This window comes from Diabrotica undecimpunctata, chromosome 1, assembly GCF_040954645.1.
Source record: "Diabrotica undecimpunctata isolate CICGRU chromosome 1, icDiaUnde3, whole genome shotgun sequence".
NCBI classification, from domain to species: Eukaryota; Metazoa; Arthropoda; class Insecta; order Coleoptera; family Chrysomelidae; genus Diabrotica; species Diabrotica undecimpunctata.
In genome coordinates, this window is record NC_092803.1 from 12,606,102 (window position 1) to 12,623,063 (window position 16,962).

Genomic DNA, 16,962 nt, shown 5'->3' on the forward strand with positions numbered 1-16,962 from the left:
ACCACGTCATAGACCCATAGGATATCATTGGTCTGACTTCATTTGGTCAGTTGAGCCCCCAATTCTTACCACACATCCTTCTACATCTGCCCAATGACATAGAAGCTTTCTTTGTGGTGGAGTATTCCATGTGAGCCTATGATAAACATATACCTCTAGTTACTTTGTTTTTTTGCAAATAAAATCTCTGTTCCTCCTAGCACTAGTGATTTTAGGCCTTGTAATGGTGTCTTTTTTATGATGTTAATTGTTGTTTTTTTTTACCATTGACGGTCAGTCCCTCTTATTTACATCAGTTATCAACTATATTTACGGCTACTTGCATTCTCCCATATGCAACCTGGTCGAATTTACTCCTGACGATGTTTGCAATATCTTCAGCGTATCTGACAGTAAAATTCTTATTTGGGCAGATTTTTAAGAAGATTATCTACCAAGGTTGCATAAAGTAGAGATGACAGAAGACCTCCTTGTGGACAGCTCCTACGTGCTCTTGTTTTAATGGTTGCTTTACTCAGAGTGTAAAAAATCTGCATAACTATTATCGCTGTATTATTGCTGTAACCAAAGAGTTGATGGTAACATTAATAAATGCCCCCTCGGTATCTAAAAAAGCGTGATTTTGAGATAAGCCTATTTAGATCATCTAACGCTGAGTCTGTAGATTTACAAGGTTGGTGTGCATATTAACAATTACTTAGACGATAATCTTTTATCACTTCGTTTCTTATGTACCTATTCAGAAGTCTTACCAGCATTTATAATGGAAAAGACGATAGACTTATTGGTCTATATGATTTTGGTGTTAGGTTTGATACTTTACCTACCTAGGGCCAGTATTTGACTTCAACCTTTGACCATATTTCCGCCCCCCACGCTCAACTAGCTTTACGTGTATATGTGTTCTCTTACGATAAAACTTTTAAAGTTTAAAATAAAACGAATTATTGTTATTAAAAATTATGTCTATTGCCTAATTAATATCGAAATTTAAAAAATACACCTAATCTACTAACTGCACAGTTACCCACACGTCGCCTTCTACTGCTGATATTATAGACTTGGGACTATACTTGATGGGAAGTTTCGTTTTTTGGTGCAGAGATACTGCGAAATCTTTTATTATGGATGCTATTCCTACTTTTGATTGCAGAAGTCCAAATCGGGAACCTTAAATAAAGTATAATATTAAAAAAGATCACGTAGTCCACCAAATAGGTGATCATATTAATGAACAATAGAAATTTATATACATTTTAAAATTTTAAAATACAATTTAAACAGTCTTTATGTAGCGCCTATCTATTATGGTAATTGGATAATAACGTGGCGATTCTGACTTTATTAACTTTTGCCCTAAATAGTCACGCATTAGTAGTTGAACCACTTTCGTAATTTCTGCATCCAGGATATTATACTACGCGTTAACTGCGCAGTATACTACCGAGATTTTTTTAGTTTGCGTTGTGATACGTCATGATTATTTCGCAATCATTCCCCATTTTGTAAAAAAACTCTTCACTGGTCACTACTAAAAAGATTTTCAAAATACGCCTACAGCGCCATGTTTTAAAAGCTTCGAGCTTTTTCATTGATATCTCGATTAAAGTCCAAAATTTTAACCCATACAGAAGAATATATATGACGTGCTTCTTAAGTAAAATACTTTTATTTTGTATTGCATGGTGTTGGTTTTGTTTTTATGTGGATGAATACTGCTCATGCTTTCTTAATCCTTTCTTTATTTCAATACACCAGAAATATCCTGGTTCGAATGGTAATCGACACTCTAATCACAAGATTCAAAAAACTGTCAGATGAGGACCATAAGGACGAGGAAATGCACAAAGTTAAAACAGCCTAAAGAAATGGGTTTTACACGTCTACGATTGAAAATTACAGAAATTTGGTAGAAGAAAAAAAAAAAACAATTGGAAAAATTATCCTGCCCTACATAAAGGACACGGCAGATAAAATCAGCAGTGTTTTAAAGGAAAAATAAAAGAAAGACTATTTAACCCATTTACTACTGATTTCATTGTAGCTAAATAAAACTGTTTAAAATGACTTTAATGATATTCGTTGATACCTACAGACCTAACAAAGCGATTGATTTTTTTACATTGTGATGTCCTTGTATCCTTAGAAAGGACATGGGACATATATATCCCATTAGTTTCGAATGGTGGGATAAATAAATCCCATCAGTAAAGAAACAAACTATTCAAAATAAAAAAGTACATTACATAAAAAAAACATTACTTCTTATAAATGATGTGGCAAAAAACAATTTTTGCATAGAGGCACTTTGCACGCTGTACAAATAGTAGTAGTTCGAGTTTCTGATTTATTTTGTTAACATCTAAAGCACCTTCTTCTAGTAGGTGTCCGTTGTGGCAAATGGTCTCCTACGTTGATCATCTGTTTCTGTCGTTTAAACATTCTTCCAAAACGGCTACTTATTCGTCTTTTTACATTTGATTTAGATCTTTCTAATTCAATTAGCTGTTCTGCTAGTGGCACTAGATAATTCAAAAGTGACAATTTTGAAGAAAGAGAATACAACTCACGCAAAAATCTGCGAATAAAATCAGAGTTACTCAACGAGCCAAGGAACGTGCAATGCTGAATGTGAGCCTTCAAGACCACATAACAAACCAACAAATCAGGCAAAGATCAGGAGTTCAAGACGTCATCGAAAGAACCACGACGCCTAAGTGGAACTGGGCAGGGCACTTAGCCAGAACACAAGATGGACGGTGGACAAGACGTATTATGGAATAGAAGCCCAGAAACTATAAAAGAAGCCGAGGACGACCACCGACTAGATGGACCGATGATATAAAACGTGTAGCGGGAAACTGCCTACAAGCGGCCCAGTGTAGAGAACACTTTAAAGAACTGAGGAAGGCCTATATCCAGAAGTGATGTGTTTTTAATTGTAAGTTTCTGTGTTGCGTGGCAACGTTGCGTTTAGCTGTTAACAGCGACAGATGACAGCTAATCAGAAAATGGAAGCAAGTTCTTTTCTTATCTTTGTATTAGATATTTCATAATAAAGTAATCAAAGTACAATTTAGCATTTGTATCACGGGCTCAAACTTAACACTAAGAAGATTAAATATAAAAACATTTCTTACCAATACACATTCTAGGTCCTTCTCCGAATGGCATGAAGGCGAACTGATGTCGTTTTGCTTTATTTTCCTCATTGAATCTCTCCGGATCAAATACGTTAGGATTAGGATAATGATCGGGATCTCTATGAATACCTATGACTGGTATCAATACTCTAACTCCTTTCTCGATGACAATGTCGGTATCGGGAACTTGATAATCGGCATTACAGATTCTTCCGAGGGCTGGAGCTGGTGGATGCATTCTCATTGTTTCTAAGTTATACAAATATTTTTAATCCAATTAATTTATTAATACCTAATTAAATGTACAGTTATTTTATTTGTTGATGGACCTAAAATTCACTTAAACATAAATCAGTGAATGAATGTTTTGTATCCCGACGCGGTCAGAATTATGCAGCCTGCGGATATTGCTGCATTTAAACCATAAAAGGAAAATTGGAACAGGGCAGTATTACAGTTTAGACGAGACAAACAAATCTGTGTAGTTACCAAAGAGAATTTTGCATTGATACTAGATACAGCCATTAGTCAGTTGAAATCAGATTCCATAATTAATGTTTTAAAGCATCTGGATTGTATTCATGGAGTCCCTGCAGCAACATACTAATTCAAATGTTTAGAAAGGATTAAATACCTAAATAAAGATACTAATTATACTCTACAAGGAATCTACGTTCCTGTATTTGGCTGTATACCATATATTAAAAAATTAATTAAAATCCTTTGTAAAAGGTATATATTTAAAAACCCAAACGGGCTGTGTTAGACAAAACGAAAACCGAAATTTGTCTAACAATATTCCGAATATTCCGAAAACGTTTTGTCTAACACAGCCCGTTTGGGTTTTTAAATATATACCTTTTACAAAGGATTTTAATTAATTTATTAATTATACTATTTCTGCGATATAATCAGTAACATAATATGTTACTCACGTTTCTCTTCTTGGTTAATTTCTTCACATCCCGGCAAAATTTTTTATTAAAGTTTTAATTTTTTCTGTCGTTTCCTTACCATTTTCGTCTTCAGGATCGTCAATCAAATTTAAATCAAAAAGGTTGTTCCAGCATTTGAAGATTTGATCTTGGCCCACGACTCAGCAGACCAATAAACAACATGTTTCATTGTTGAAGATTGAGAATCAACACTTTTGGATTCATTTGTCTTCTGTAATAAAAGATATCTTAAGAATGTTCCTCTATAATATCTGTTGAATGTCTCTATTACTCCCTGGTCTAACGGCTGAATTAAGCTCGTGACATTCGGTGGCAAAAATGTGACCATTTTGTGAATTTTGAGGGTGAGTTGGCGCATTGTTAACAAGCAACAATGCTTTGATGGGAAGGTTTTTGATTTTAAAAAGGATTTTACACTTGGGACGAATTCATGTTTGAACCATTCTGAAAATAAAGTGGTCGACATCCATGAGCTTTTTTGGCCTCTATAAAAAGCTGGAAGTGCTTTTTCGGAAATATCTTTTAGAGCTCTTGGTTTTTTTGATTTCCCAACACACAGAGGCATCAATCGGTGAGTGAAATTAATGGAACTGTTTATGTTTTGCGATAAAAATTTACCTTTTTATTGACGAAATTATTGAAACTCAGCCGTTTCGGTTAAACGAGGTTTCGGTTAAAAAGGTTTCGGTTAAGGGAGGTTTTACTGTACTTTTATATTGTGCATGGATAAAAAATTAATAATGTAGATAGAAAACAAACATATTATTATATTCTTACCATTTACCACCTTGTCCAAGAATTTCATTTCCATAATAGCATCATAACTAAATTCATTGTTATGCCTTTTTAAAACAGATCGTATTTCTTCTCTCAGCTTTCGTTGAATATCTGGATTTCTGGACAACTCTAACAAAGCAAAGGATATAGCAGTAGAGGAGGTTTCAAATCCGGCTACGAAAAATACAAAACACTGGGCAGCGACTTCGTTGAAGCTTAAAAAGTTGTCGTCATTTTCGCTGGTTTTTTTATCCACAGGTTTAAAATCTTCATCTTCCGTAACTTTTCCCTTGTTCTTAAGCTGCAACATTAAATGCAAGAAGTCTCTCCTATATATATTATTTTTTTCTCTAAACGACACCGTGCTCTTTACAATACCCATAAAAAAATCTTCAAGTTCCCGATCGATCATCTTCAGGCGAATGAAATCCAGTAACCACTTAGGTAAATTAGTAGACATTTGGCGTTTTAGTCTCCTCCAATAGGTAATTTCAAATACCTTCTTTCCAAATTGTCTAAATTCTGAATTTGGGTCCTTAAGACTATTGCAGTCAATGCCAAACGCGGCAGATCCGATAATATCTGTGGTAAATCTTGCTATTAGATCTTTTATGTCAACAGCGTCTTGAATACGGGCATGGTCTTTTAAGATTTCGTTTAGTCCTTGAGTACAAGTTACCATAGTGGGGAACATCATCTTCATTTTACCTGAAAGAAAGAAAACTATAAAAAAACAACCTAGAAGTTAGTTTTCATCGACCAGAAAGACCGTTATGTGTTAAAAGTATTCCTGTCACAAAATCCAAAAAAATAGTAGTGAAATGAAAAAAAATCCAAAAAAGTACTCAATAAAATAATAATAATAATAATTAGAGATAATTTAAACTAAGGGAACAAGAAATGCGCATAAACCACCTGACTAAGCAAGAAAAAATGTGCACCTGGATAAATAAACTTTTACATGGGCGACATCTCAATAAGATTAACCAAGAATATGTCTTTCTACTGGAATAAAGCTTTCTACTTGTCATTCAGGATCAGGATATTCCATCTAAAAATTACTTGAAATATATTGTTAAGATCCTTGTTAAAGTCCAAAATGACAAATGCCGATATTGATGCCAAGCCCAAGAAACCATCCAACATCTTACGGATGGCTGCGAGGCGTTTGTTGGTACTGATTATAAGGAACGCCATGACTCAGTAGGAAAGATTATCCACCAATAACTGATGACAAATCAGGACTTCTCTAAACCGACCATCTTCCTTATAATTAATACACTGTGCTTACAGACCAATCAGTGGCACATAATAGACCGGATTTCATACTAGTTAATAAATTTACTAGGCAAACAACACTTATTGATGTGACGATACCTAACACCAATAATTTACGTGGTACATACAACGGAAAAATCGCCAAGTACAGAGATCTAGAAATACAAATTAGGAGACAATGGAGAAAGGAAAGATCCCAGACAGTATCTATTATTCTACCTACTACCGGTGTTATTCCCAAAATCCTCCTAGAGAATATAAAATAACTGGGTCTAAATGAACATCTCTATAGATGGAGAAAGCTGCATGGTCTTCTCGCGACGTCCAGATGTGTACGAAAAATTTTGGGAGATACCCCAGCATAACAAGTCACCTATGGCGCGATAACACGGAAAGAGTCCCACCAGAGCTAAATCTTTTGATACCGTAGATATCTGGGATGAGTGAATTTTCCCCTTAGAGGTAGTGGTAAGCCGCATGGCTAAATCTGGATTAGAGATCAATACTAGTCTTAGGTTTAGTTTAAGAATTTAGTTTTAGTTTTAGTTTAGTATAGAGAATATAATTGGGAATTATACACAGCATTCAAAGAATCGTAACATTTACAACTGTTGGACGTTTGTGCTGGATAGAACATGTTGGACGAATGCACGAGAATGAAATATCAAAGAAAATAATAAAACAGAGCTAGTAGGAAGGCAATCAAATATAGATATCCGGAATAGGCCAAACAAGATTTGAAAACTCTAAAGATTACCAACTGAAAAAGCAAAGCAAGGAACAGATCGAAATGGCAGAAAATCGTAGAAAAAACTAAGCATCACAAAGAGTTGTCGACCTAATGATGATGATGATGATGATAAGATTATAGATGAAACCATGACTAAGTTTAATTACTACGATTGGTTAATGGATTTGGTGTCTGCAGTCATATAAACCCAAACCAACAACAAGTAGCACTATGTAGCTATGCCAGATGCCAGCACTGCTATAAGCTACATCATCATCATCATTCAATCTTCGCTTATCCACTGCTGGACATAGATCTTTCTCATAATTTTCCATCTATTTCGATCTTGTGCCTCTTACATCCAATTCCTATGACAACGTTTTAGATCGTCAGTCCAAGGTGTTGGTGGACGACCTCTGCTTCGGTAGACATCATCTCTTGGTCTCCATTCCAGTATCCGCTTTGTCCATCTATTATCTGTCATTCGAGCCATCTGTCATTTTAGTGTTGCTACTCTCTCTATTGCATCAGCCACTCCTGTTCTTTGTCGTAGCTGACGATTTGGGATCTTGTCTCGTAGTGAAACGCCCAACATAGCATGCTCCATCGCCCTTTGACACATACGGATCTTTTGAACTGTTCTCCTTGTCATGGTCAACGTTTCCGCACCGCAGGTTAACACTGGCAAAACACACTGATTAAACGTTTTTCTTTTAAAGCATATTGGTATATTAGACGATTTGAAAATATGATTCAGCTTGCCGAAGGCTGCCCAAGTCAGTCTTATACGACGGAGAAGCTCAACGGTTTGGTTATCTTTTCCTATGCGAATCTCATGACCTAGGTATTTATAGGCCATTACCTGGTCTATGGATCTTGTTCCTACGCATATATCTTCGCTGACTACAAGATTTGTCATCATCTGGGTTTTAGATATATTTATTTTCAATCCCCCTTCTAGCGAGGAAAGGAAAAGCTGATTTAAAAGTTCTTTGGCCTCATCTATCCTATCAGCTATTAGTACAATATCACTTTCAAACCTTAGATTGCTAAGCTTTTCTCCGTTTATGTTTATGCCCTTTTCGGTCAGTTTTGCCCTTTTACATATATATTCCAAAAGCGTAGTGAACAGTTTCGGCAATATGGTGTCGCCACACCATAACACCATATAAGCTACAATAGTGTTACAAATTGGTGAATCTGATTTCTTTACCTTATTTTGTAAATTATACAATTTCACCATTTTGTAACTCTATTGTAGCTTTCGTCTAAAGATGTTAGAAAAATCTTACATCTTTAGATAAGTGTACACTTTCTCTTTAAATATTCAACTGCTAACACAATTAACTAGTATTTCGATATTTATGCTCCATATGGATGCCTCCAGATTGATACCTCGGAAGCCCTGAAGAAGACATCAAAGAGGACGTCGAAAGCTCGGCGCAATCATAATCGACGCGGTTCAATCCGGAAGACTGTTGCGTTTAATATTAATTCTTGTAATTGTATTAATCTTAGCTCTAGTTTAATAGTACTAATCGCGGAAATCTTTCGGAACATTATATATAACTACTTAAAATCCAAGAAGAATTATAAAAATGATCAAATATAATATTTATTTTGAATACTAAGTATTATCAAAAATACTGCATATTGAAATATTGATTAGTTAGTTATAACGTTATTGCGACTAAGTAGAATAATCTAGTAGAACAGTTATTTATAAAATTTTCCATACGGTGGATGCCAAAAATAAATACAGACAGTAAAAGTTGCAAGAACACCGGTAATTCGTATGCATACCTTATAGGACACAAAATTACTTAAACTAGAGACTACAATGTATGTTGTAGTACTTACCTACTATAAAACATACATATTTTTTTAATTTGTCTGGAAAGTTACCTGTAGTAAAGGTTGGTGTAAGTTTGGACCTCATCTTCCTCCATTTTTCACTTTCCAATGAAAACAGATGATTCGAGAGAGGATCTACTTCTGGATTGGTGTAGTTACCATGGTTCATGAAATGACTAAAATCTTTCTGAAGAATACCCTTGACAATATTAAGATTAACTGGCATAAATCCCGGTTTAAATGCTTGGTAAATCCCACCGTACTGCCCACCGTTCGATTTGATTTCATTGTAGATGTCTGTGAACAGCTCAGCGATGGACATGTTTCCTGTCGTCATTGGTTTAAAGTTTCCATACAAAAACACAGGCTCTAGCTGATACACTCCTCTTCGCTTCCAATACTTGTACAGCCATTTTTGGTAAAGATAAAAACCTGCAACGAGCAGTATCACTAGAAACACCAACATATTTCGTCGACTGAAACAATCAAATGATTCACGTTATTTATTTATAAATAGTTTTGTTGCTCTTATAAGAACGGGGTTATTTCAAGTCATATAATGTAGTCATTGCAATGATTAGTGGTCGATATATTTCGACAGATAAGATAACAGATAAGTATTAAATAAATATTTTCTTTAATTGTATATAAATAAAGCGATTATATGCCAATAGACCAAAGCATTTGAAAATGGTAAAAAGTGAAAAAAATAGTAACGGGATGGAAAAAAAAGGCAAAAAAAAATCAATGTGTGTGTGTGCGTGTGTGTGTGTGCGTGTGTGTGTGTGCGTGTGTGTGTGTGCGTGTGTGTGTGTGTGTGTGTGTGTGTGTGTGTGTGTGTGTGTGTGTGTGTGTGTGTGTGTGTCTGTGGTTGGAAATATGACTGCCGGTTACTAGATCCATTCGGCTAACCAATTTTTGTTATTTGAAATCGTGAATTTCTAAAGATTGTGTAATTTTTGTTTTACATTAAAAAAATCGATTTTTTTTAGTCATTTTTAAATATTTTAATTTTATAATGTTCCCGATCTATTTGAGAGGGAGTATAAGTCAATTATTAATACTTAAGTTGTTACCTAACTATTTATGCAGACAGAGCCGCCCTTGTTTATATAATTAATGCTGAAATATCAACATACTTTGTTGCTTATTTAGTGTCTAGTAGTAGTTAGCCATATTTGCTTACCTAAAAAACCATCCAAAAAATTAAAACAATGAACAATACACAATAAATGTCGTTTCGCTGAAAATGCATGTGCGTGAGCATTTATGATGCCTGGACGTCGCGATAATTCTAATATAATCAAAAGACACACGCTCTTTGTAAAAAGTTACCTGTTATTTAAAAATAATCATTATTAGTTTATTCATGTATTCACTCTTCCACCGCTGCTCAGACAAGGCACTTAAAATCACTTTTAAATAAATTCTCGCACTCCCATAAAGGTAAATTTTTCTCTATTTTCGTACTCTTTGGTAATATAAATTGTAATACAGTGATTATTAAATCGCTTGTTTTAGTAAGTCACATAATTCACATATGCCGAACATTGGAGGACCCAAATTCGAAAGGAGGAGGGTCTTACACGGTGTTGTACAGTCGATCGTCCCCTACGCGGCATCAGTCTGGAGCGAGGCGGTAGAGATAACGGCCTATAGGAGTCTTATGGCACGAGTAGACAGAACAAGTCTGTTGCGAGTGGCATGCGCCTACAGGACTGTGTCTGCGGCAGCCTTATGGACCATCACTGGATGTGTTCCGTTGCATGTTTTGGCGGTGGAAAAAAAGAGCTTTATGAGACAAGAGGTCCAAACCTTACTGTGGCCGAGAGAAGACAGGAAAGGGAAAGGTCAGTTGAAAGATGGCAAGAAGAATGGAACAACACGGAAGATGTGGCACAGTGGACGAAAATGCTGATCCCGAACATAAGAGATTGGGTGGACTGTGGCCACAGACGACTGGATTATTTCCTGGCGCAGGTGCTCACAGGACACTGGTGTTTTAGGGCCTACCTCTATAGGATCGGAAAGGCTGATACAGATGAATGCCTATACTGTGGATACTCGGACACTGTGACACATACGATGTCAGATTGCAGCAGATGGATAGTGGAAAGGAACAGAATGGAGAGAGAGAGACAGGTGTGAATTTTGTTACAGTGAGAGAAATGATTGAGAGAATGATTGAAAATAAATTAGTTTGGACTAACATACACAGCTATATCCGTGCAGTGATCAAGAAAAAGGAAGAGGAAGAAAGACTGCTGGACCAACGCTAAAGGTAAGAGTGAATGATGCTGAAAGGTGAAGCTAGAAAAGTAGGTCACACTGTATGAGTTAGAATGCGTGAGTCAGACTGTGGTGAAGGAGGAAATACCCATCTGGGAATGATGCCAAACTAGGAGCGATAAGTGTCTTCTACGCGCTACCTGGAACGAGACAGGTAGCCTCCTTGCTGATAAATAGAGTGTGGATGTGTATGAATGGAGAATGAATGAATAAAGGTAGTGATTGGGAAGTGATGCCGGCCTTACAGCGGCCATTCGGCTTCCGGATCGCTGGATGACAGAGGAGGGTCTGGTTTAGCAGTTAGGCGTTTGGCGTAGACTCGGCGACGAGAGGGCATTTTAAAGTACCTCGGGAACTATCTCCGGGAGTACGAAGAACGAATCCTGCACTAAAGTTAGTCAGGCGACGTCCTGGACTGAGATGTCTTTTGAAGATTCCAGACCCCGCCTCTATAAAGACGTAAAAAAAAGAAAAAAAAAAGTAAGTCACATAAAGATCCGCACAATTAATAACCAAATAAATTATTACTTTACAAGACGTCTACAATATTTATTAAATTTACACTAAACTCTATTTATTTCTATCGTAAGGTAACTTATATACCTAAATGGCCTACGGAAATTTTTAGTACATCAAAAGGTATTTCACAGAGAAGTGGGGAAGGTGTTAGTTGGGTCTGGGCCTTACTACCTGTTAATTATTTCGTAGCAGCTGCCAAAAACCGTTAGCCAGTATTCGAGATACAGAGCAGTGAACAAAACCGTTCAAGAGCAGGCTGATTTACCGCAGATAAACTCTTGGAATCTACATAGCTAGGTAAAAACTATCTATATTTTAATATGTATTAATCAGCTATACAAAATATTATTTTTTTTTACTAAAAAGTATTTTTACCTTAACATAACCTCAAAAACTAAAATCGAATGTTAATTCGGTACCATACTATAATTGATTCTTTTCTATGGTTAAATACAATAATAAAAAATTATAATTTCGTTTATTTTGCACAAACAAATTCAATATACTTATGCAAAAAAAGTATTTAAAAAGAACGAGTTTATGACATAAGGCATTTTATTATATAATATATAATTTATATATTATATTATATTATATTATATTATATTATATTATATTATATTATATTATATATTATATTATATATTAAATTATATATTATATAATTTATTATCATAACAGCATGATAAGTTTTTCATGAATTTTAAAAATAGACAGTTTTATTTTTGTTCTTAGTGTTACACATCATTTTAAAACTTAAAACTTACGCTATTATTCTACATAATCTCCATTTCTATCTAAACAATTTTGCGGACGATGCTTCAACTTTTCTATCCCCATGTTATAGATTTCTACCGCCAATCGTTTGAGAAATAGAGTAACTAACCTCTTGCTTGGCTTTATCATAGGTACTGAAGCGTAAGACACCGAAATGTTCCTTTAATTTTGTGAATAAGTGATAATTATTTGGTGCTTGGTCCGGACACTGTAGGAGGGGTGGGACACAACAGTCCAGTCAAAATCTCTTAGCAGTTGTTCACTTTGATGTGAGGCATGAGGTCGAACGTTGTCATGGGGAAGCCGCACACCGCACTGGACATGAATTGTAATATGGGAAGTCTCAGGAATACGCACAGGAAGGTTGTTAATGGTAAACCTTTGATCTTTAAGCAATATTCGTTTACTTTTTTCGACAAGGTCGTCTGAAACTGAAGGCGTTCCACTCCAATCTTTATCGTGAATTTCCGTTCAGCCTTGACTAAATTCTCTACACCATTTGAGAACATGGTAAACATATATTCACTTTTCCCCATAAACTTCTATTTACTGATTATGAGTGTCAATAGGTAAAATCCGTTTTGCATTTAAAAAACGTATCACAGCACGAATTTTGCATCTGGCAGTAACAGCGATGGGAAGCTTCATCTACGAAGGCTGCTAGGCCGGCAGTAAACAATCATCTTGGCGTTAGTGATGGGGAGAGAGAGAGGGAGAGTTGATGCCTAAGGCAGTGTTGCCAGATTTTTCCTAGTAAGTCGCATTCTTTTTCAGCGGCATAGGGAATCTTTTCTTACGAATGATCCGAGTATTATAATTTCTAAGCTTAGCTTAACTAGTAATTACCTATTATAAATTTAGAAATAGAATAGTGAACAAAAAAAAAATAGATAATAATTTACTTATTTAACACCTTTATAAAAACTAACTAAAATTGCGTCAAAATACAAACATTGCATACGAAAGCTGCACACTTCACCTTCAAAACGCATTTTGATTTTTGTCGATAGGACACTATGATAAGAAGATATCAATTTTTACCGTCGTGTTGATACAAATTTGATTTAAAATTGATTTCGCGTGCTTAACTGACATTCAAAATCGGCGGACGCTTCAGGCGTTGCTTCTGAGAGAACGGTTGGGAGACAAATTTAAGGGTTTAAGAGAGAAACCGGGTAGTAGGAGTGGTTAACTTTTTGAAGTTATACTTCTATACGCGCGTTCGGCGTTGGAAATTTGTACGGGAGTGAATGACAAAACCATTACATATGTAAGATATAGGTAAGAGAGAGACAGAAGATATATTTTCTCTCTCGAGAATAAAAATTGTCCTTTTGTAAATATATATAATATTTATTATAATTATTATTATTTTATATTAATTCGGTAGATACCTATATACATTTGCAGTCTTTTGCAAATAAATATTCTTCCTGGAACTTCTATGATTCGTAATAACCTTTCCATTTTTCGAATACAATAAATAAATAAACACAAACACAAAATACAACCAAAAAACTGACATAATGTTCCTGACAAATAATGACATTGATTACTAAACATTGATTACCTTATTACTCTGGTCGAATGAGTGGAAGCGCGGTATTTAGAACCAGATGTCGCGAGTTCGATCCCAATGAGGGAATATAGTTTTTAATTATTATGTTCTGATTTTTGTCACTTTAGTTTTAAAAATCAAAGAATGGAGAAATCATAATATATCTTTTAATATTGTTTCGCTAATTTTATACGTTATTTAGTTTTCCAAACTATTTTATTTATCATTGAATATTTAGTACATATAGTAGTCATGGGCGTAGAGATGAAAGGGACAAATATAATGATTGTTATTTTAAATTTCTTTTATGTATATGTTTATATACATGACATGAATTTCAAAAAAGGTTGATTTTATTTTTAAATTATGAATTTTGGCATATGATACTAGTGACGTTATCCATCTGGAAAGAAAGAGTCATTCTTTCACCGAAAATTAATTTAATAAGATTTTCACAATTTAGTGGGGATTTTGAAACGGTGCCACAAAGAATCAAAAAATTCAGGGACCTAATGATTTATACAAGTGCTTTCAATAATATATTAATTTCTCCATGGTCCCATTTAAAAGTATCTTACAAAATGACGCCAAGACGCTATTAATAAAAATGAGGCTTAGTTCAGTTACCTAAAAATTTAGTAATTCAAGTTTTAAAGTTCAGAAAAGAGTGGTTTGAGTGGGACTTATTTCGTTTTTTAAAGTTATACTTATATACGCGCGTTCGACGTTAGAAATTTGTATGGGAGTGAATCCGCAAAATCATTACATATGTAAGATATAGGTAAGAGAGAGACAGAAGATATATTTTCTCTCTCTTTCTCTCTCGAGAATAAAAATATTCTTTTTGTAAATATATTATTGTCATATTATTATCACGGGAAATTAAACATATGTCTAAGTAAGTTATGCATATTGTCATTTTTAAATAGTTGACATACTGTTACGATAAATTCTGACCCAAAACCCTAAATACATTTGTTACTAATATTCTCATTCAATCACGTATTTTCTAGGTAATGCCTACCTGACACACGATGGGTCCCCCTTTGTTATAAAAACAACAATTCGAACCTTCTGAAGACGAGCCGATATAAACATACCAGTTTTGAGAACAATTCGCCGCTCTGTCTAGTCGAGAAGGCCGTCGACGTTTCTAGTCTAACGGTAGTGGCTATATAACAGGACTTTTTGGAGAAAACAGTTAGTTAATATCTGAAGATTCGCGCCACGTTTAAATTGTAACGTTCGTATAGATAAATTATGTAACTATTAGTCAAATAAATTGTTGTACAGTGGTTTAATAAATTGATATAAATTATCGTGTTTTAGTAAATTAAAATAAGAACAATATAATAAATTAGAACTTATATTAATCATAACAATACTAAAAAATGAATGTTGCATTTTAATTTGTATTGTATTATTATATTGAATTATGTTGCAGTGTGTTTTATTGTATTTACAATAAATTTTACTGCAGAGTATGTGTAAAAAAATATTTTGGCATTTAACTCCTTTCATACATATATGAAAATAAAAATATACATTTTCATCAAAATATTGATTCAATCCTTCATTTATTATACTCCTATTACAGGTCAATAGTTCACAGGTTTGCTCTCTCTTACCTATAGCATTACATATGTAATGATTGTGCAGATTGACTCCCACATAAATTTGTAACGGCGAACGCGTTTATAGAACTTATAGCACACCCTTATTTTGTATATTTTTTGGAGTCCCAAAAAATTGACCTTTTTAGCAACATTCTTCTATAATTTAATATATACAATGCATATATGAAAAGCAATAATAATATGTAACAAAGTAAATAACAATGAATGTATGCATTTTATTACACAGCTCAAAATGTCAAATAATGATAAAAACAAAATTCGGATTCGACTTCTTTCGTTTTATTCATTTTCGGAGAATTCGTCAAAGTAACATACATTTTTTTAGACCATCAGAAATTAGAGATTTCAGCAAACAAAAGGCACATCGATTTTATTATGAAAGCATTTACTTTGAGGTGAGAATTTTCTATTGAAATGTATGGTACTTTTTCGATATTAAATTAAAATAAGGAGAAAATGAATATTTTAAATCAAACAGTTGACGTGTTTGGGACTTAAAAAACTAATTTCTTGAACAGAATTTTTTTGTGTAATATAAAAATAAAAAACTAAAAAGTTAGGTTAGGCTAGGTTAGTTAAAGACCTTCTTATTACCCACAACCTACAACTTTCCTATCTGACTTTTTTCCATTGAACTTTTAGATTTGCCGGAAATCGTGATAATCTTCTCTTCTCGACATTAGATCGTCGTAAATTATTTTTGTTTAATTTTTGTTATATTGTCTTCCTTTTATAATGAGTTCCATCCCGTTATTATTTTTGGTCTCAAAAATTATCGGCCCTGGCCTACAAATACATCAGTTTATGACTGACAACTTTGCTACTTTATATTTACATATAGATAATAATGACTAATTTTTATGTACCTTACCTTTATTTTTATTCTTTTATCTTTATGAGTAATGGAGATTACCGACTCTTATAGGCACACACCGTTATCGCTGTTTACAGGCCGTAGTTTAAAATTGTTTGTTACTGAAGATTTCTTCTGCTACTGCTGCACAACTTTTCAAAGGCAACATCGGGGCAAACGTAGACTTGACCTCCTACCGTTAGCAATGAGATTATTATAGTGTGGTCAAATAAAATTGCAATACACGTTAATCAAAATGCAAATTCGGTACGGGTTGGAACAAATTTTATATCAAAGTTTAGGTGAAAACAAAAGATATTATCAAGAAAATTTAATCTAATTGATTAATATAAGGGGATTATTATTTAAATAATGAAAATGAGTCATTTTTGAACACAATTTACTTTTTTAACTGCTGGGGTAATTAATGTTTTTACGATTTTTTTTTGTAAAATACTTAAATTGGTGAAATGGTTCGCACTTCATGTAATGTGTGTCACGGTCTTCAGCTTGTAAAAATTCTTTATATATAAATATCACCTCTTACATCTCCTCATATACAGGTATGAGTGCCTTAAGAACCGGCAAAAT

At 34.2% G+C, this 16,962-nt stretch overlaps 2 protein-coding genes across 2 annotated transcripts in view; one reads left to right on the forward strand and one right to left on the reverse strand.

The window, feature by feature from the left end:
* Positions 1-16,962, forward strand: part of LOC140444752 (probable cytochrome P450 6a14) — a 190,891-nt gene that overhangs the window by 95,690 nt on the left and 78,239 nt on the right. The window lies entirely within an intron of this gene.
* The window catches only part of LOC140444303 (uncharacterized), a 65,442-nt gene continuing 49,424 nt past the window's right edge, over positions 945-16,962 (reverse strand). Inside the window, exons 6-9 of the mRNA XM_072536228.1 lie at positions 8,790-9,239; positions 4,877-5,584; positions 3,141-3,392; positions 945-1,170 (exon numbers count right to left, since the gene is read on the reverse strand). Of these exons, the coding sequence (XP_072392329.1) occupies positions 1,004-1,170; positions 3,141-3,392; positions 4,877-5,584; positions 8,790-9,239 (1,577 nt within the window). The 3' untranslated portion in view covers positions 945-1,003. The remainder of the gene's footprint in view (positions 1,171-3,140; positions 3,393-4,876; positions 5,585-8,789; positions 9,240-16,962) is intronic.